General features: G+C 41.7%; 2 protein-coding genes across 4 annotated transcripts in view; one reads left to right on the top strand and one right to left on the bottom strand.

Moving 5' to 3' along the window:
- Positions 1-18,730, bottom strand: part of pacrg (parkin coregulated) — a 208,911-nt gene extending 190,181 nt beyond the window's left edge. The window contains exons 1-2 of the mRNA XM_033025725.1: positions 18,537-18,730; positions 17,787-17,949 (exon numbers count right to left, since the gene is read on the bottom strand). Coding sequence (XP_032881616.1) covers positions 17,787-17,912 — 126 coding nt within the window. The 5' untranslated portion in view covers positions 17,913-17,949; positions 18,537-18,730. The remainder of the gene's footprint in view (positions 1-17,786; positions 17,950-18,536) is intronic.
- Positions 18,614-20,585, top strand: part of prkn (parkin RBR E3 ubiquitin protein ligase) — an 833,127-nt gene continuing 831,155 nt past the window's right edge. Inside the window, exon 1 of one of the 3 annotated variants that reach the window (XM_033025722.1) lies at positions 18,614-18,731. The gene's annotated coding sequence lies outside the window, so the exon portion shown is untranslated. The remainder of the gene's footprint in view (positions 18,732-20,585) is intronic. The other 2 variants (XM_033025724.1, XM_033025723.1) reach the window with 2 other exon arrangements.

Genomic DNA, 20,585 nt, shown 5'->3' with positions numbered 1-20,585 from the left:
AACTGCAGAAGGACCTCTTTGCTCTTATACTCAACTCCTCTTGTTGTAAAGGCCAACACGCCATTTGCATTCTTCACTGCCTGCTGTACCTGCAAGCTTACTTTCATTGACTGATGAACAAGGACTCCCCAGATCCTGTTGTACTTCCCCTTTTTCCAACTTGACACCACTTAGATAGTAATCTGCCTTCCTGTTTTTGCTATCAAAAGTGGATAACCTCACATTTATCCACATTAAACTGCATCTGCCATGCATCTCCACACTCACCCAACCTGTCCAAGTCACCCTGTATTCTCATAGCATCCTCCTCACAGTTCACACTGCCACCCAGCTTGGTGTCATCTGCAGATTTGCTAATGTTACTTTGAATCCCTTAATCGTATACACTGATGTATATTGTAAATAGCTGTGGTCCCAGCACCGAGTCTTGCGGTACCCCACTAGTCACTACCTGCCATTTTGAAAGGGACCCGTTAATCCCTACTCTTTGTTTCCTGTCTGCCAACCAATTTTCTACCCCCAATAGCATCTGCCCTAATTTTGCCCACTAATCTTCTCTGTGGGACCTTATCAAATGCTTTCTGAAAGTCCAGGTACACTACATTCACTGGCTCTCCCTTGTCCATTTTCCTAGTTACATCCTCAAAAAATTCCAGAAGATTAGTCAAGCATGATTTCCCCTTCGTTAATCTATGGTGACTCGGAGGTATGGTCACAATCTCGAGTTCCCTTATCAAATCTGGTTCATTACACAACACTAAATCCAGAATGGCCTTCTTTCTCCCTGGCAGGAGCAGAATTGCCTTCTCCTGTTGAAGGTGGCAAAAATGTCAGAAAATTATGTGGTACGACAGCCGATGGGATGAATGGTGAGGACGGGGGGGGGGGGGGGGGGGGGGTCTTCAGAATCTTTGACACAGGATCCTCTTCTGCAGTGGTTGGTCTCCAAAGTCACTGGTACTGGTCATTCATGAGATATCTTTTATTTTTAATGCATTTCTTTGGTTTTATGGCCTAAAGTATGGCCACAAATGCATTACTTTTCTGACTACTTTTCTGATATGTGTTTGTTTCTTTAATTTCTTCAAATTCCTATTGGTTTCATAAATTCATATGTTATAGGAGCAGAATTAGGTCATTTGGCCCATCAAGTTTTAGTCCTTCAGTCTTAGAATAAAGGGGAGGCCATTTAAGACTGAGGTGAGAAAATACTTTTTCACCCAGAGAGTTGTGAATTTGTGGAATTCCCTACCACAGAGGGCAGTGGAGGCCAAATCTCTGGATGGATTTAAGAGAGAGCTCTAGGGGCTAGTGGAATCAAGGGATATGGGGCGAAGGCAGGCACGGGTTATTGATTGGGGACGATCAGCTATGATCACAACGAATGGCTGTGCTGGCCCGAAGGGACGAATGGCCTCCTCCTGCACGTATTATCTATGATTCTATGATTTATGATTCTAAGTTTACTCTGCCATTCAATCATGGCTGATCTATCTTTCCCTTTCAACCCCTTTCGCTTGCCTTCATCCCATAACCCGTGCCATCCTTACCAATCAAGAATCTGTCAATCACTGCCTTAAAAATATACATTGTCTTGGCCGCTACAGCCATCTGTGGATATTAATTCCACAGATTCACCACCCTTTGACTAAAGAAATTCCTGCTTTTATTTCCAAAGGTCCGTCCTTTTATTCTGAGGCTATGGCGTCTGGTCCTAGACTTGTACACTAATGGAAACATTCTCTCCACATCCACTCTAGCCAGGCCTATCACATTGCAGTAAGTTTTAATGGGGTCTCTCCATCGTTTTCATAATCACCTTAGCTACCTGGTGCACAGTTATTAGAGTGTCTGGTGCGATTTACCAAATTGTCCCTGGAAAATAGTGTCCCAAAAATGTATTCATATCCAAAAGCCTTATCTGCTTTCCTTTGCTCTGGGATACTGGCATATTTCCAGGGCTGTAAACTGAAAAACCTATTTCAGCTATATTCCCATACTGATTCTAATCACCTGTCCAAATATCAGCCTGGCCTCACGTCACACAGTCCCACTTTACGCTATGCATTAGACTTCTGTTCAAAATTCTTCGACTCTTTCTTTCTCGACTGTCTACAATGGATACGTTCTTTGGACACACTTGGAGCTTTCAGGTTTGGGCATCGGTGTTCATGGTGAGAACCTGCCGTTTGCACCAAGGCAAATTCCTTGTATGTGAATACTTGGCCAATAAACCTATTCATTCATTCGTTCATATTAGAACGAGTTAGAGCATCAAGGGCCCACACATGGTATCTCTGAGATGGCATGCAAAGTAAAAGTTCCTGTTTCCGGTTTGTCCCAGCCAAAAAGATGTACCCACCACCCAGGCCTTCTTTCTGTTATACACCAGTGCTGTGATACCAATGCTAACTGATATTTAAAATACAAAGAATCTGCTGGCTTCAAACTTAAATAAAAATATTTATATTGTTGCTCACAGTGAATCTAGGATTCTGCTGTTTATGTCATAAAGTGCGCACAATACATAATATAGTAAAGGTGTTTTTATAGTAAAGGTGGTTAAAGTGCACAGTCAGATTTTAATAAAGGCCATTTTTATACATTTTGGTTTCACCATGTAGAAATTACAGCAGTGTTTAATCCACCCATTTCAGGGCACCATAATGTTTGGGACACAGCAATGTCATGTAAATGAAAGTAGTCATGTTTAATATTTTGTTGCATATCCTTTGCATGCAATGACTGCTTGAAGTCTGCGATTCATGGACATCACCAGTTGCTGGGTGTCTTCTCTGATGATGCTCTGCCAGGCCTGTATTGCAGCCATCTTTAGCTTATGCTAGTTTTGGGGGCTAGTCCCCTTCAGTTTTTTCTTCAGCATATAAAACGCATGCTCAATTGGGTTCTGATCGGGTGATTGACGGCCACCCAAGAATTTACCATTTTTTAAGCTTTGAAAAACTCCTTTGTTGCTTTAGCAGTATGTTTGGGATCATTGTCTTGCCTTTGAATGAACTGCCGGCCAATGTGTTTTGAGGCATTTGTTTGAACTTGAGCAGATAGAAACATAGAAAATAGGTGCAGGAGGAGGCCATTCAGCCCTTCCAGCCAGCACCGCCATTCATTGTGATCATGGCTGATCGTCCCCAATCGATAACCCGTGCCTGCCTTCTCCCCATATCCCTCGACTCCACTAGCCCCTAGATCTCTATCTAACTATCTGTTAAATCCATCCAGTGACTTGGCCTCCACTGCCCTCTGTGGCAGGGAATTCCATAAATTCACAACTCTCTGGGTGAAAACGTTTTTTCTCACCTCAGTCTTAAATGACCTCCCCTTTATTCTAAGACTGTGGCCCATGGTTCTGGACACGCCCAACATTGGGAACATTTTTCCTGCATCTAGCTTGTCCAGTCCTTTTATAATTTTATATGTGTCTATAGGATGTGTCTATGTACTTCATAATTCATTATGCTACTACCATCAGCAGTTGTTTCATCAATGACGATAAGCGAGCCAGTACCTTCAGCAGCCATTCATGTCCAGGCCATAACACCCCCACCACCGTGTTTCACAGATGAGGTGGTATGCTTTGGATCTTGGGCAGTTCCTTCTCTCCTCCTTACTTTGCTCTTGCCATCACTCTGATAAAAGTTAATCTTTGTCTCATCTGTCCACAAGACCTTTTTTCAGAACTGTGGTTGCTCTTTTAAGTACTTCTTGGCAAACTGTATCCTGATCATCCTATTTTTGCAGCTAACCAGTGGCTTGCATCTTGCAGTGTAGCCTCTGAATTTCAGTTCATGAAATCTTCTGCGGAGTGATAATTGACAAATCCACAACTGACTCCTGAAGAGTGTTTCTGATCTGTCGGTCAGGTGTTTGTGGATTTTTCTTTATTATAGAGAAAATTCTTCTGTCATCAGATGTGGAGGTCTTATCTGGCCTGCCAGTCTCTTTGCGATTAGTAAGCTCACCAGTGCTCTCTTTCTTCTTAATGATGTTCCAAACAGTTGATTTTGGTAAGTCTAAGATTTGGCTGATGTCTCTAACTGTTTTATTCTTGTTTCTCAGTCTCATAATGGTTCTTTGACTTTCATTGGCACAACTTTGGTCCTCATGTTGATAAAATTGCCTCAGCGCAGAGGGAAAGCAAGGAGGGAAGAGACAATGACTTTGGGACTTTAAACTGTGTTGAGTGTTTGTTATATATTCTATGTTATGACTGCAGGCTAAACCATATTGTTTGTTTTGTTTTTGTTTTTGTCTTTTGTTTTTACATTGTTTGGGATGTGTTTATCTTGTGTGGGACTAAAGATGGAAATTAGCCACTGGCTACAATCTTGCATGTTACATGCAAATGTTTTATTAATATGCACTGTCCCTAATAAAATCAATTCAATTCAACAGCAATAAAAGTTTCCAAAGGTGATGGAAAGACTGGAGGAAAGATTAGGTGCAGAGAGCTCTCTTATACCTGCATTAAGGAGGCAATTAAACACACCTGAGCAATAACAGACATCTGTGAGGCCATGTGTCCCAAACATAATGGTGCTCTGAAATGAGGGGACAATGTATAAACACAGCTGTAATTTCTACATGGTGAAACCAAAATGTATAAAAATACCCTTTAATAAAATCTGTGCACTTTAACCACATGTGATTTTTTTCTATTACAAATCTCAAATTGTGAAGTACAGCAGCAAATAAATAAACAATGGGTCTTTGTGGAAAAGCTGGAAAGAATGATCAGCACATATGTAAAACAGTGGCTTGACTTCCACGATGCTTAAGTGCTGACAGACTGTATGGGTGTGGCAAATTGGAATTACCCATTGCAGGACTTGTGGAAGAGTTCAAATGCACTAAAGCAAGGTTGGTCATTGCCCTCACTGAATCTGAAGATAACATTATTCGAACAGCGGCCCCCAGTGTGGCAACGGGGAGGAAGTGGACCCCATCTGAAGCCATTCAGAGTGCTAAGTCTGCTTTTCATTTCCGGGATGTGGTTGGCCAAGTCCAAAACGGGAGAGCCGGGCTCGGGCTCGTCCCAAAAGCTCCTCAATGGCACAAGGCAACATCAGTGCAGAAGAGACGGCTCGTGGTGGAGGAAGTGAGAAGACGGGATGAGGCAGAGCAACACGCCAAGGCCATCTCAATGGCCAAGTAGGGCCAATGGACTAACTGGGAGAGACTGGAAAGGAGGAAACTCAGCTGGCATGACATCTGGCAAATGGAAGGATCTCGGTTTTGTCATCAGAGCCACTTATGATGTTCTACCATCCCCCACTACCTGAAGCAGTGGTTCGGAGAAGACCCTGCTTGCTCCCTTTGCCTAGCACCTGCATCACTAAGGCTCATTTTAACAGGATGCACGATGAGCTTCGGCATAACCAAGTTCTCAGACAGCTGGCATCAATCCTGGAACAGAGGCGTAAGATCACAAATGCTTCCCCACAAACATCGGCAGGAAATGTCCACTTCACAACATTTGTACCAGCAGGCCAATCTCCAGAGCACCAGATAACATCAAAGGATGCAAGCATTCTGCAGCCTGCTCAGGATTTGAAAATGGAAGTGGACTTAGAAAAAAAGCTTGTGTTTCCCCCAGACATTGTGGCTACAACACTCCGGACAGACATGGTCCTGTGGTTCGCAACAGCCAAGTTGGCATAAGTTGTGGAATTGACAGTTCCATGAGAAGCTTATAAGAGGAAAAATACCAAGTATTCTGAACTGACAACTGAAGCTGCCCAGAATGGCTGGATGAACAAGATTTTCCCTGTTGAAGTGGGATGCAGGGGATTTGTTGCTACATCTATGACCAGGCCATTAAAGAAAGTGGGGGTGAGGGGTTGCTCCCTCCAACAAGCAAACAAGTCATTATCAAATTCTTCAGAAAAAAGCAGCAATTGGATTTAGAAACATAGAAAATAGGTGCGGGAGGAGGCCATTCGGCCCTTTGAGCCAGCACCGCCATTCATTGTGATCATGGCTGATTGTCCCCTATCAATAACCCGCGACTGCCTTCTCCCCATATCCCTTGACTCCACTAGCCCCTAGAGCTCTATCTAACTCTCTCTCTTAAATGCATCCAGTGACTTGGCATCCACTGCCCTCTGTGGCAGGGAATTCCATAAATTCACAACTCTATGGGTGAAAACAGTTTTTCTCACCTCAGTCTTAAATGACCTCCCCTTTATTCTAAGACTGTGGCCCCTGGTTCTGGACTTGCCCCACATTGGGAACATTTTTCCTGCATCTAGCTTGTCCAGTCCTTTTATTATTTTATATGTTTCTATAAGACCCCCCCATCCTTCTAAACCCCAGTGAAAACAAGTCCAGTCTTTTCAACCTTTCCTCATATGACAATCCCGCCATCCCAGGGATCAATCTCGTGAACCTACGCTGCATTGCCTCAATCACAAGGATGTCCTTCCTCAAATTAGGAGACCAAAAATGTACACAATACTGCAGATGTGGTCTCACCAGAGCCCTATACAACTGCAGAAGAACCTCTTTACTCGTATACTGAAATCCTCTTGTTATGAAGGCCAACATTCCATTAGTTTTCTTCACTGCCTGCTGTACCTGTAAGCCAACTTTCAGTGACCGGTGTACAAGGACACCCAGGTCTCGCTGCACCTCCCCCTTACCCAACCTAACTCCATTGAGATAATAATCTGCCCCCTTGTTTTTGCCGCCAAAGTGGATAACCTCACATTTATCTATATTATACTGCATCTGCCACGCATCTGCCCACTCACTCAACCTGTCCAGGTCACCCTGCAACCTCCTAATATCCTCTTCACATTTCACGCTGCCATCCAGCTTTGCGTCATCTGCACACTTGCTAGTGTTGCTCCTAATTCCCTCTTCCAAATCATTAATATATATGGTAAACAGTTGGGGCCCCAACACCGAGCCTTGCGGCACTCCACTCGCCACTGCCTGCCATTCTGAAAAGGACCTGTTCACTCCTACTCTTTGCTTCCGGTCTGCCAACCAATTTTCTATCCATGTCAACACCCTACCCCCAATACCATGTGCTCTAATGTGCTCCCGTGCGGGACCTATTCAAAGGCTTTCTGAAAGTCTAGAAACACTACATCCACTGGCGCCCCTTTATCCATTTTACTTGTCACATCCTCAAAAAATGCCAGAAGATTAGTCAAGCATGATTTCCCTTTCATAAATCCATGTTGACTTGGACTAATCCTTTTACTCCTATCCAAATGCCCCATTATTACCTCTTTACTAATTGACTCCAGCATCTTTCCCACCACCGAAGTCAGGCTAACTAGTCTGTAATTCCCCGTTTTCTCTCTCGCTCCTTTCTTGAAAAGTGGGGTAACATTAGCTATCCTCCAATCCACAGAAACTGATCCTGAATCTATTGAACATTGGAAAATGATCACCAATGCATCCACTATTTCTAGAGCCACCTCCCTGAGGACCCTGGGATGCAGACCATTAGGTCCAGGGGATTTATCATCCTTCAGTCCCATTAGCCTACCCAATACTATTTCTCGCCTAATGAAAATTTATTCAGTTTCTCTACCCCCTTAGATCCTCTGTCCTCCAGTACATCTGGGAGATTGTTTGTGTCTTCCTTAGTGAAGACAGATCCGAAGTACCTATTCAACTCTTCTGCCATTTCCTTGCTGCCCATAATAATTTCACCCGTATCTGCCTTCAAGGGACCCACATTTGACTTTGCTACTATTTATCCCTTAACATATCTAAAGAAGCTTTTACAGTCCTTCTTTATATTCCTGGCCAACTTCCCTTCGTACTTCATCTTTTCAGCACGTATTGCCCGTTTTGTTTCCTTCTGTTGTCCTATGAAAGTTTCCCAATCCTCTGGCTTCCGGTTACTCTTTGCTGTGTTAAGAACACAGTGGATTTGGATCAAAAGGAGAGATAACAATTGGGCTGCAAGATGAAGACAGGAGGGTATGGAATTGAGGGGGGAGGGTGTAACTGAGACACCAGGTATCACTGTTGAGCCCTCTGGAGATGTTGTAGGCTTATCAGTGAAACGTCAAAGAAGGAGGGTGCCCACCTGATGACCCCAATGACGTACCTACCCTACCTTTCACCACTCCAATCCCAGTACAAATAGCAAGAGTGCCGACTTATTACAGGGATTGAAACATCAAGTCCTATTAGCTCTACTATTGTCCCAAACATTATGGAGGGCACTGTAATCAGGTTACCATTGTAAGCATGTAGCCAAGATTGAAAGAGCTGGGATGTGCAGTAAGCACAAGGAAGTGATTAAAAACCCCCCTCAGATTTGCACCCTCAGCAATCAGCTTTGATACTGCTGCTCAGTAATTTAGGGTCCTATTGGGGTATACAGGTCCCCCACAGTGAATAACTGTGTTAGGTTCTTACATAATCCATCATTGTGCAGAAATTAGTAGATAAACTTTGTCAGGGTTATCAGATGCCATGGATGGTAGTAAAATAATTCTATAGTTATTCAGTGAATATTCAATCAACAGTGGAGACGTACAATCTCAAGCATCCTACAGAGAAACAATCAGTGCCTGCTGGAATGAACACTTTGAAGTACTTTTCCAACCAAGATTTTCTCGTCAATGCAAATGTGCTAGGTTCTATCCTATTGTACACTAGCCACCACAATCCTAGCGCCATTCTTGGCTGGCAAAGCAATTCTCCGTTCTCAGAATACCACATAATGACATGTGGCCATGGTCCACATAGATCTGTAACATTACCAGGGCAGAATGGGATCAGACAAGACTCAGTCATCATATCAATGTTATTTTGAATTTTCCCCAATGCAACATGGTACCTCCCCTCCAACAAGCTTTTATCTGGAGTGCAGCTAATCTGTAGGACATACAGAAAATTATTTGTTACATCGTTTCCCCTTTCAGAACCAAGTCTACACCACCTCACAGGCAATTATTCCATCCAACCACTCACCAAACCATGTTTCCAGTTAAAGCACCAGATAATAGATCTGAAAAAGGATTCTGACCACTTTTTTGCTTTGGTTTAACTGGGAGAACCATTCCTTCATCATTCTATGCATATATGACTCCTGCTTCCCTTCTTCTATGGCCTTACACAGCTCTCTCTGTTATCTGCTCAACATCACAACTAGGACGATGCCCCCAATGTATTTATATTTCAAAGGTTCTGGTTTGTGCTGAAACCTTGAAGTCTGCACTCCTAGTAGACTTCACGATACAACTATGGAGAGCACTGAACACCTGAAGGTGTTTAGGAACAACTGGCTGAATTGACCAGCATCCAGCCTGTATGCAGCTGATGAACCATTTAAATTGCATTGGTTGGTATGCCTTTCGACTGCTGAATGCAAGTTTGGTCATGCTCTCAAGAGAGCGCATGACTATTGACACAAAGCAAATTACTTTCAAAATTGAATGTGCAGAAGCATTTGTAAAAGACTGTGATTAGACAGCTGAACTTAGTTGAGTTTTTACTTCCCTAATAGCTTTTGTAAATGTTACTGTGGTACAAAGTCAGAGGCCATAAGGGCTTTAATCTGCATTGAAATAGCTGAACTCAATAATACATTTTAGCCTTCGTATCCACTGGGCAATGAAGGAAAAACCAGAAGCTCATTTGGCTTTTTGTTCGCAATTATTTGAACATGCTTTATTTCACCAGCGGGCAAGTATTTATCACAGCTGTGATTGTCAAACAAGCTTCTATTCGTCACCACCTAAGGTCATCCATTTAAATTGGTCATTTAATAAAGTACGGGAGATCTGCTGGCCTCGGAGGAACTTGCCCGCAGAAATATTTGCAAAGCTGAGGGGAGAAACGGAATCAAAATCATCCGAGTTCAATAGGATAAAGGTTAAATTTGCATATTGTGGTTGCACTCTTCTTCAGGGCTCGAAATTAGCGGTTGCCCGGGTGCCATTGACCACCCAAAGTGCTGCCAGGCAACCTAAACACCGAGTCATTTTGCCCGGCTTGGCACGCAGATAGACACAAAAAACTGGAGTAACTCCGCGGGTCAGGCAGCATCTCTGGAGAATAGGAACGTGACGTTTCGTGTCGGCGGCGACGACTGTATTGCAGGGCAAAGATACTAGGTGCGTGGTGACGAAGGGTCGAAGCAAATGACGGGCCCCGAACAGCGGCATCAGCGGCCGCGACAGCGGCTCCACCGCCTCCTCCTCCCGCATCCCGCCCGGCGGAAGGAGGCCTCAATCTCCCGGCCTCGGCATGCGAGAAGGGTTGTTTTGAAAGCGCCGTTGGCGGATTTGCAAGCAGCGGCCGCTATCGCCCTGATAACCCCTTATCCTGGGACCCCTCCTCTCCATCCCGCACTGATCCCCATTCCCTCCTCTATTCAGTCCTCACTGACATCCCCTGTGCTCCCCTCCCCATCTACCCCCCTCCCCCCCAATCTATTCATCACCCTACCCACCTCGCATTAATTCTCCTGCCACCCCTCCATCCATCCTACACTGGTTCCCCAATTCATCCTGTACTGACCCCCCTTCCCATCCATCCTGCACTTCTCCCCCCATTCATACTGCACTGATCGTCCAATTCATCCCGTACTGACCTACCCTCCGTTTACCCTGCACCAATCCCCCCCATCCATCTTGTAGTGATCTCCCCATTCATCTTTTACATTAATTGCAGCGTAAAAAGAGTTGAGATATTGTATTATAACTTTGCATTATGTCATTGTGGTATATATCATGTCTTGATTGGTGAATATGTTTAGTTTGTGAGTTATTTGAAGCAGAAATAATATGTGAATGTAGACAAAAGTGCCAGAGAAACTCAGCGGATGCGGCAGCATCTATGGAGTGAAGAAAATAGGCAATGTTTCAGGCCGAAACCCTTCTTCAGACCGATGGGTTTCGGCCTGAAACGTTACATATTTCCTTCGCTCCATAGATGCTGCTGCACCCGCTGAGTTTCTCCAGCACTTTTGTCCACCTTCGATTTTCCAGCATCTGCAGTTCCTTCTTGAACATAATATGTGAATGCTTCATTGAGCATAATTCCGACTGGTAACTACGCACTTCGTCCGAGCACATTATCGCACGCGTCATGCAAACCATCTTAAATGACCACCTAAACGGTAATTTGGCAACCTAAAAAGCTGTCAAGGTTGCCCGGCTGGCAACAGGGAAAAAAAGTTAAGTGAGAGCACTGTTTCTTCCTAATCTCATCAATATGTTTTGAGTGCCTAAAAGTTAAGCTATATATTCATTTATCTACCACTATTCCTTGCACAATGTATGTGTTTTAAAGTCTTCTTTGGATACCAAATTGATTTAAGGGACATGTGGATCAGGCAGTAAAGCGTGTGGATTAGACCTAAAAAAACTCAGATAGTATTTTGAATGATTTAGGGACATTTGATGCCCAGATTGTTGAAACACAAGGTGCTACATTCATTACGTTAGCAGTTAGTGTATCAAAAGGAGACACATTAAACATCAACAATAACAGTATAACAAATACTGTTGACACTGCTAAATACACATGCTGTGCCACCAATTTTTGTTTCATAAATGTATAATAAATATAAATTAAATGTATTCAAAATAAGCTTTTCAACCCACAATGTCTGTGCTTGATGCCAAGACCAACCCTTATCTGCCTGCACATAATCCAAAAGCCTCTTAAACGCCACCAATGGCCGTGCATTTCAGTTAGACTTTGTTTTAACTTTGAAAACTGTCATGCAAAGTATGCTACTTAGGATAAACAGTCTTTATTATTAGTTTATAAACCTTTGCACTCGGATGTAGTTGATGAGCCGTAACATGCAGTGATTTAGTCTCAGATGACATGCCACAAAAGTCCTACTTCTGGGATGTTTTGGTAGCTTCTGATAGGAGCTGCACTCAGGGGATGCCTTACCTTCTGTCATTATTGGTTAGGCTTGTTTTAAAATATCTCCGATATATGAAGACACTGTCAAGGATTAGCACTTAATTTATGTTAAGCGATTTTAATAATTTATGCATAAATTATTAAAATTCATTTTCTTGCTAATCTCCAGGAAACTTTATTCAAGTGAATGGTATTTCTAATCCAATGACAGAGACAGTTGTCTTGGACAGAACAAGGCCCCACAAGTCCAGGACACACATCCATTTTCTGCTTCTTGTTTTATGCTTCATCTTATCATTTATTTTTCATTTTGTCCTACCAACTTAGTTTCATTCATCCCAAGCTCCATTTTCCCTCCTCTGCCTTTAATTTTGTTCTTTCTTCCCACTTACACATCCACATTTCTCCCCTACCTTTCTGCACTCAATGCAATTTCATGAATTTTATAAATTGTGCATAAATTATTTTACCATTCTGATCAATGCACGATTAAAGGGATCATAACTATAATGATGTTGTAATTACAAGCAAAACAAGCACTTTTTTTTCATAATTTGAGGGCAACCACTCTCTTGTACTGGTTTGTTTGCTTCTACTTTAGACCCTATCAATGTCCTTCGACTATGTCCATTTGTACCAACCCACTCTCGTCAAAGAACATAGAAGTCCCATACCCAGAATTCATTAAGTCCTTGCTATTTTCAGCTGCATTCAAATTGGATGAGCAATGATTCATCAGCTGTAGGAGAATGGTAAATGGTAATCAAAAATATTTCCTTTCCTATGTTATCAAACATCATGAGGTCTGAACTTAATGTTAAGGACTCACAAATGCCAGTGTACCTTTGCGATAACATGTCTCCTAGGTGCGTCTTGTAATGTTTCAGAAAGTGAAGTAAGGAGACTGCCATCGACATCAAAGCAGTACTCGACCAACTGCAGGAAAACTTGGTCAATGGGTGTGATGGGGAAAACATTAAAAATGTTAAATTCATTATTTGCACAACGGAAAATGAATGTGGCTATTGGAGTTCAATTCTGCCAATCCCATACAATGCTGTAAAAGTTCCTTGGGGCACCATCCTATGCCCAGCCATCTTCACCCGTTTCATTAGCATTGGCTGAGGATAAACAAACATGGTTTGGATTGCTTAAAATGCAAAATTAAGCTGTGACCAAGAGGATTCCAAGAGGCTTCAAGGGGATACAGACACGCTGTGATCAAGAACACGGTAGATGGAATGTAATGTGAAAATATGTGATGTCATCCACTTGAACATACAAAAGCAGAATAACCTTTAAAAGTAACACATTGAGAAAAGCTGACATTCAAAGGGAGCAAGGTGGTCTTGTACCAAGTAACATGCAGTACAAGCAATTATAAATGCAGATGGTATTTTAGCTTTTATTATGAGAGGATTTGAGTACAGGAGTAAAGTTACCTTACTGCAATTAAATAGGGGCTTGATGAGATTACATCGATATTTTTAAACCAAAGGTCATAACCCATTATCTACATTTGCATTTAAACCATACTCTCTCAAATTTAAAACAGCAAAACTGTAAAACATAATGAATCAGTGACTAGACTGGAACCAAATCACCTCAGATGTTGGAACTCAGAATTAAAACTAGAAAATACAGAAGATGCATAACAAGTCAGGCTGCGTCTGTGGAGAGAAAAAGAGAGTTAATATTCCCGATTAATGAGTATTCCATAGAACTGGCAGAAGTTGGAGATATATCAGGTTTTAAGATGTGGGCTAAGGGGTGGGGAGAAGTGAGGGAAAGATGGGAGGTACGCAGTAGGTTGGAATGCAGGAGAAATTAAATAATAAGTCTGACGTACACTGGGAAAAGAGGAAGGACAAAAAGGGAGGTCTAGGCAAAATCATTGGATTCAAAAGACTGAAGGAAGACAGCTATGTTTCAAATCAGAAGACAAAATGCTGATACTTGAGATTTGAAAAGCTTCATGAGAACAGTATTAAAGGCTGGGAACAGAGTGGGAGTAAGATGGCGAGTTTGAGTCACAGAACATTTTAGCACATGCTTGTGAACGGAGATATCCTGGAATGTTTTCTCAATATGGAAAGTATGAAGGGGTGCAACCACAGAATTTTAAAATGAAAGGCATGCAAATCAATTGCTATTTCAAATGGAGTCAATGCTGGGCATTAATGCTGGGAACAGAAGTTCAAATGGCATGCTTGGATACCTTGCTGTTGCACAAATCACCAAGAGTATCCTTGAAGGGAGAGATGACACAGATGATTGCAGATCTTCAAGATTTATGGATGCCCAGTCAAAATATTTAAGGCAGATATTTCAATATTTCTGGACACTGGGGATATGGAATTTGGTGATTAATGAACTTGCTGTACACCATCAATCCAAATCTCATTGAATGGCAGAACTGGGTCAAGAGGTTACATGGCCAAATCTGCTTCTGTTATGAGTCTGGTAGAGTGAATGGAGTCAAATAAACCATGACATCACCGAGTACATGACAGAAACAGGCCCTAAGGCTCACTTTGTCCATGCTGACCAAGTTGGCATGTTGGGCTGGTATGACATCCCTATAAATCCTTCATATCAACATATTATCTGTCCAATTGCCTTTTAAATGTCATAAATGTCATTTGAGATATGAACTACTCACGGAGTGAAAAAGTTGCCCCCTTCCTTAATGACATCCTTTTTATAGCTGGGCGACCAGAACTGTACAAAGTACACCACGTGTGTTCTCACCAATGACTTGTACAGTTGCAGCATGATAATATCTTCCCAATAAAGCCAAGCTTCCTCACTGACACTTTAGTAACTTGCTCTACCTCGTTCCCCAAGAGAAGGTCCAACGTTGCACCCTTTCTCTCCAGAGCCTTCAATATATTGATTAATGATGATTAAGGAAACTATCTTGGACATATTTAACACATTTTATATCAATGTTACATCAATCAATGTTAATGTTAAAAGTATGTGACCTTTATACATAGAATTTTCCCCCCAAAGTAAGCATTTGTTTGTCAAGGGTATAATCATACACCCCAATTACTATTTTCAAATTCTCTTTTTAATGTATTTTTTGTCTTCTGTGTAATCTTTGTTTTATCTTCCGTTGACCCCATAATAAAGCAAAGACTAAATTTATAACAAATAAAAATGTAGTTTGTGTACTGGTATTCTTTCTCCAGTAAATAACCTGGAGCTTAATTTCTTGCTGCTAACCTGTTCTTCTTAAGACGTTGTGTGTTGTCTTGCTGCTTCCCAAAATGTAATAATACCTGATGTCCAACACAAGAACAACATTCCCACAGCCTGCACCAGTAATTTGATCAAGATACAACTTCCTTTTGTTTTCTAAAGTTCATTGGTCTTCATGATGTAAATATGCATTTTAATGCGATTTGTGAATGTTTTCTGCTGTTGCATTCTGTGTTCCTTTTCCTCCACATTGCAATTAGCTTGGATATGTTCTGTTTGACATTTTTCGCCCTTTATACTTTAATATAGTTGCCCCGATTTTAGATTAGTTTGCAAAGTTACTTAATTCAGAGATTTCCAATGCACCATCCTTAACATTAATCAAAATAGTGAACCACACCAGACAAGACAGCAACCTGGGGGCACCATTAACTTCAAAGCTATCTATCTCTGTTAACTACAAGAGATCGATAGAAACTGACATCAAATTGAGAAGCTATGGTAGTCACTGAATTGCACAGACAGAAAAAAATTCAATCAATGAAAATAAACAATCAAAAAGGAGGAAATATTATTTGGCAAAAAAATATGGGTCATTAAATAAAAAAATCAAGCCAAAGGTTAAGGAAATACAGCTGAAACAAACATAAGAATAGTGAACATGAAGGAACTACAAAAATTCACCATAAAAAAATTCAAGGTGCTAGAGGGAGATTGGATAAAACATTGCAAACTTGCCATTGTTTGAGAAAATACAATATATTGCCGTAACAACAGAAAGTCAAAGCAACAGATTGAGAAACAAACAAATTACAGGGTTGGAGAATTCACTCATTTCCAAATATCTACTACTTAAATGTTTTTCGTCAGGAACTTCCCACAACATTAACTACGGGGCTGAAAACAAGACATTTGAGCCGAATAGAGAAATTGTGATAAAGAAATCGGGCGTCGCTTCGCCCTAAATGACATTTTCAGTTGGTAGTGTGAGCGTATTATTGACAAATTACCCTTTTACAGGCTAAAAATATTTGTTCACGTTTTGCTTAATGGAAAGCAAACACAATTATCATAGTGTTTTGTGTCCTTAGATAATCACAAGGTTATTTATCTGTGAAAATATATCAGCCATAAGGTAGCACTTTACATAAACTGTGAAGGCATGCTTTGATATATTATCACCATCTTCAAACCATTTATTGCCTGGCTGTTGTTTACCCAATATCTCTGGTTCTGGATGAGCCATACTTTCCTCTAGCTAAACATTGGGAAGACAATCTCAGAGCAAACTCCATCCTGTATAGATTGCAGTTCCCCATCTTCAATTAAAGTACTTAACCTCATTTGGTATCCATTCAGCAGGCAATGTAACACGTGTTCCTCTGGTGCAATGTTAGCAGTGAAAGGAAATATAAAATTTGCATTATATTTAACATTTTGCAGTAAACATTAAAACATTTTGTTCTTTATTAACTAATCTTCCCTTTTCTGAGCTTCTCATGCTAAATTATGACCTAAAAGCTGTCACTATCCAGCATCTTATTGTGCACTTGGAAGTAAACTAAATTCACAGATAAGATTGATCTCAGTACCAAGTTTTACCCAAACTTTGTAAAGCCAACAATGGCATACAAGTCACTATTATTTGATATTAGCTAACTAAGGTTAGACCAATGATGGGATTTCTCTTGTTCCCAAGATTCTGTGACTTATTTAGTTTAGTGTGTCGTCAGAGTAACTGTAGTGTCCTGACTGTGTGTTTAATGTAAAGCACAAGTGACAATAAAAGCCATTTTAGAAAATCTTTGAGAAAGTGTTAAAACTGCTTTATTTGTTGAACAGGTTCAAAGGCTAAGGGTCATCTTGCTTTGTAGGGGTGATATGTAGATGCAGGTTGTTAACGCTGAATACTAACCTGCAAATTTGGGGTGTGTAGAACTATGTAACTTATACATAGAACAGTACCGCACATGACAGAACCTTCAGCCCAGTCTCTGCGTCGAACATGAAGGCAAGCAAAAGCTTGCACATGAACCATATCCCTTCATTTTTTGCATATCCATGGGCTGATCTAAAAGCCGCTTAAACACCGATTGTATCTGTCTTCACCACCACCTCTGGCAGCATGTTCCAGGCACCCACCACCCTCTGCATAAAAAAAATGCCCTGCACATCTCCTTTAAATTTTGTCCCTCTCACATTAAAACTATACCCTCTAATCTTTGACATTTCCACCTTTGGAAAATGGTTCTGACTCTCTACCCTATCTATGTCTCTCATAATTTTGTATACTTCTATCAGGTCTTCCCCTCAGTATTAAAAAAAGACAGTGTAAAGCCCTGACACAAGTGGTAGTTGAAATACTATTCAGATGTTGATTACTTTAATGCACAGCGTGGCCCAGTTAAAAAATAAATAAAGTAGGTGCACAGTCTGTGCATTTTTTTGTTGCATTTATGACCAAATGAACATTTCCTTACAATACAATTTTTCATCATGGCTGTTATTGTGAAACCCTCAGTCAATCTATGCTCCTCCTAGTCCCTTGAATACCTCTCTTTTTGGTTTGATTCAATGAACAACTACTTACAATATAATTTTTCATCGTGGCTTTTACTGTTAACCCCTCATTAATTCCACGGTCATTCTTGGCTCTGGAATACGTTTTTATTTTGCTTTGATGATCCCAATGAACATTTACTTACAATAGAATTTTTCATCATGGCTTTAACTGTGAAACCTTCAGTTACTCTGTGGTCCTTCTTGGTCCTTGGATACATCGCCGGCAGAGGTTTGTGGTTGGTCTTCCCCAGTGCGTTGACAGCTGGCATTTTATCTCTTCTGAGGCCAAAAACCACGAGATAACACCTGTTCTCCCAAGAAAATAAAACTGCGTCTGTTATTACTTTGCGAGGGTCCAACAAAGCCCTCGCTCGCAGCCTACTCGAAGGCCGGCGCCGTTGCTAAGAGAAGATATTGTTAAACAATCAGTGTCATTTCCGGCGTGTCACTGGCCGCCATGTGGTATCACGTGATAAACGCGACTTTGACTCGAAGCGCCGGCTCACCTTGTTCAACCCAATACACGAAAATGACAACTATGTCCAATATTATCTCTTTCCATTCTCTTTGATTCCTTCCAATTCTAGCCCGGTCCCTTTAATTCCCCCTTTTATTTCGCCTTATCCAGCATTCGTGGCGCTTCAACTACAGACGCTTCCTTTTGCAAATCTCTCACCTCCTCTAATCTGCCCGGGTCGTGCCCGCCCGCCCGCCCGGCGCGTTCTAAACCAAAGATCATAGAAGGCTCTGGCTCTAGTATCTTTGTTCTAAACCGCCGGGCGAGCTCGCGATGCTCTCGCGCACCCCAACCCCCTGGCGCGAGCCCACGGTCTCCCGCAGCCGGGCAAGCACGAGCTGCCCATCCGCCCGGGTGTCCGCGTCCCGCACCGCACCTCGCTCGAGCCTCGGGCAGTTGACAAACAAACCCCGGGACCGGTCGGACGGGCGAGCGTGCGCAGGTGCGGATCTGCGCCGGGTTTGCTCTCAGATAACGCCCCCTCTGCACGGGGGGCAAAATTCGCCTCCGCTCGTCGACAGGACTCGCCCTTCCCCACTCATCAGCAGTCCAGTTTTGACAGAAATGATCGGTAGGTGACACCTGAAACGCCGTAGTTTATAATGTGCCACTTACTCCCGCCTCCCACACTGGGCCTGTCAAACACCTGCTTGGAAAACGGAAAGTTCTTAAAAAAAAAAAACTGATGGGAGTTAGAAAGGAAAGTAATAGTCTTTCACTTTGTGAGTGGTGTATTTTTGGAATTATAGTTTTGATTTATTTTCTGCTTAAATAAAACATCCTCCCCGGTGGGGAATTGAACCCCGGCCTGACAGGCGGGAATACGCACCACTGTACTAGCGAGGACAGGTTATAGAACAAGGTGAAGGCAGCCCTAGTAAAACAATTGGTAGATTGTCTCACATGAATTCTGTTTTCGCATGATCTACCTATTTCCAAAATGATGATTGGAAGAAATGAATGCAAGCTTTTTAAAACACTTGAAACATTCCTTCCTGTATTGCAAATGTGTTGGATATAGATATCCACACCCACATTGTGTATTACTATAAATAAGCCTGTTTTCTCACTGTTTCTGGAAATGGGTCCCGTTGTCGGTTTTTGATCAAAACATGGAAGTGGTGTGGGGGATCAGGGTTGGAGGTGGGTGGAGAGGAGACGGGGTGGTGGTGGTGGGGCTAATGAGGGAGTGGGTTGAGGGGAGATGGGGTGGTGGAGGTGGGGCTGATGAGGAAATGGGGAGATAGAGATGGAGGGTCGAGGTGGGGAACGAGGGTGCTCTGCACGTTTTGATCAAGTACTGACTGTCATAATGGAAATAGGCCCCTTGGCCGACCTCCATGCCAATCAAGTTGGCATTCTGGGCTAGTCACATTTGCCTACATTTGGCCCACAGCCCTCTAAACCCTTCTTATCCATATATTTGTCATGAGAGACCCAACGTCAAGAGGCCCTGGGAGTAGCGGAGCTTTTCTCAAGTTTTGTAATTGAAATGGCGAAGTTCAACACTGGTGTGGACTTAAGTTGGCAACAGCATCTTCCTTTGTACAAAAATAAAACAAACAAACATGTTGAAAACTATGGGAAGAGAAACATAGATGACGATTCAAGTCATAGACCTTTTGTCTGTCTCTGAGAAATTAACTCAGTTTCTCTTCCTGCAAATGTGGTGGGTATTTCTAGCATTTTCACTTTTTATTTTAGATTTCCAGTTGTTGAGGTTTTTATTAACATTTACCTTTTAATTAAGAGTCAAGACTGTTTAATTGTCATGTGTACCGGTAACCGAACAATTAATTTCGTATTTGCAGCCGTTTTACATTACGTTTTACATTACTACATTAATGCTTTAACACACATAAATATACAATAATCATCAGTGACACACAGTAACCAGAATAGTGCAAAACCGAAGTATGTAGTGCAATCAAAACAAAATCCATATATAAATCATAATTACTGAGGTGGGGTTCTGGTCAGTGTGGTACAGTATTAAAGTGTCTGGTGGTTGCTGAGAAGAATCTGTTTTTAAACCTGGAGGTCACAGTTTTTAGACTCCAGCATTTTTTGCTTTTATGTCAAAGCATCGTGCTGGCTTATTTTAACAATTAAAAAAAGATAAAACTATTTGGAAATTTTACAACCAGCTCGTGAAAGAAAAACGACCAAAAATTCAGAATAAAAGTGTTAATTAACAAACATCAAGCACAATTTAGTATCTTTCTTTAAGAAATTAGTTGAATGGTGAATAGGATTAATATTCCATATCTATCCATTTTAAGGTAATACCTACAAGAAAAAAATGCTGTAGGGGTTACAGGAACCATTTGAAAGATTAATGTTATGGGAAAAGGATTGGCAAACTTAAGTACAATAGAAGTAGTGTTTACCGTATTCCTTTCCGAAATACTTTACATCTTCTCCA

Source organism: Amblyraja radiata, chromosome 8 (genome assembly GCF_010909765.2).
Source record: "Amblyraja radiata isolate CabotCenter1 chromosome 8, sAmbRad1.1.pri, whole genome shotgun sequence".
Taxonomy (NCBI): Eukaryota; Metazoa; Chordata; class Chondrichthyes; order Rajiformes; family Rajidae; genus Amblyraja; species Amblyraja radiata.
Note: the sequence above shows the minus strand (reverse complement) of the source record. Positions and strands in the feature narration are given on the sequence as shown.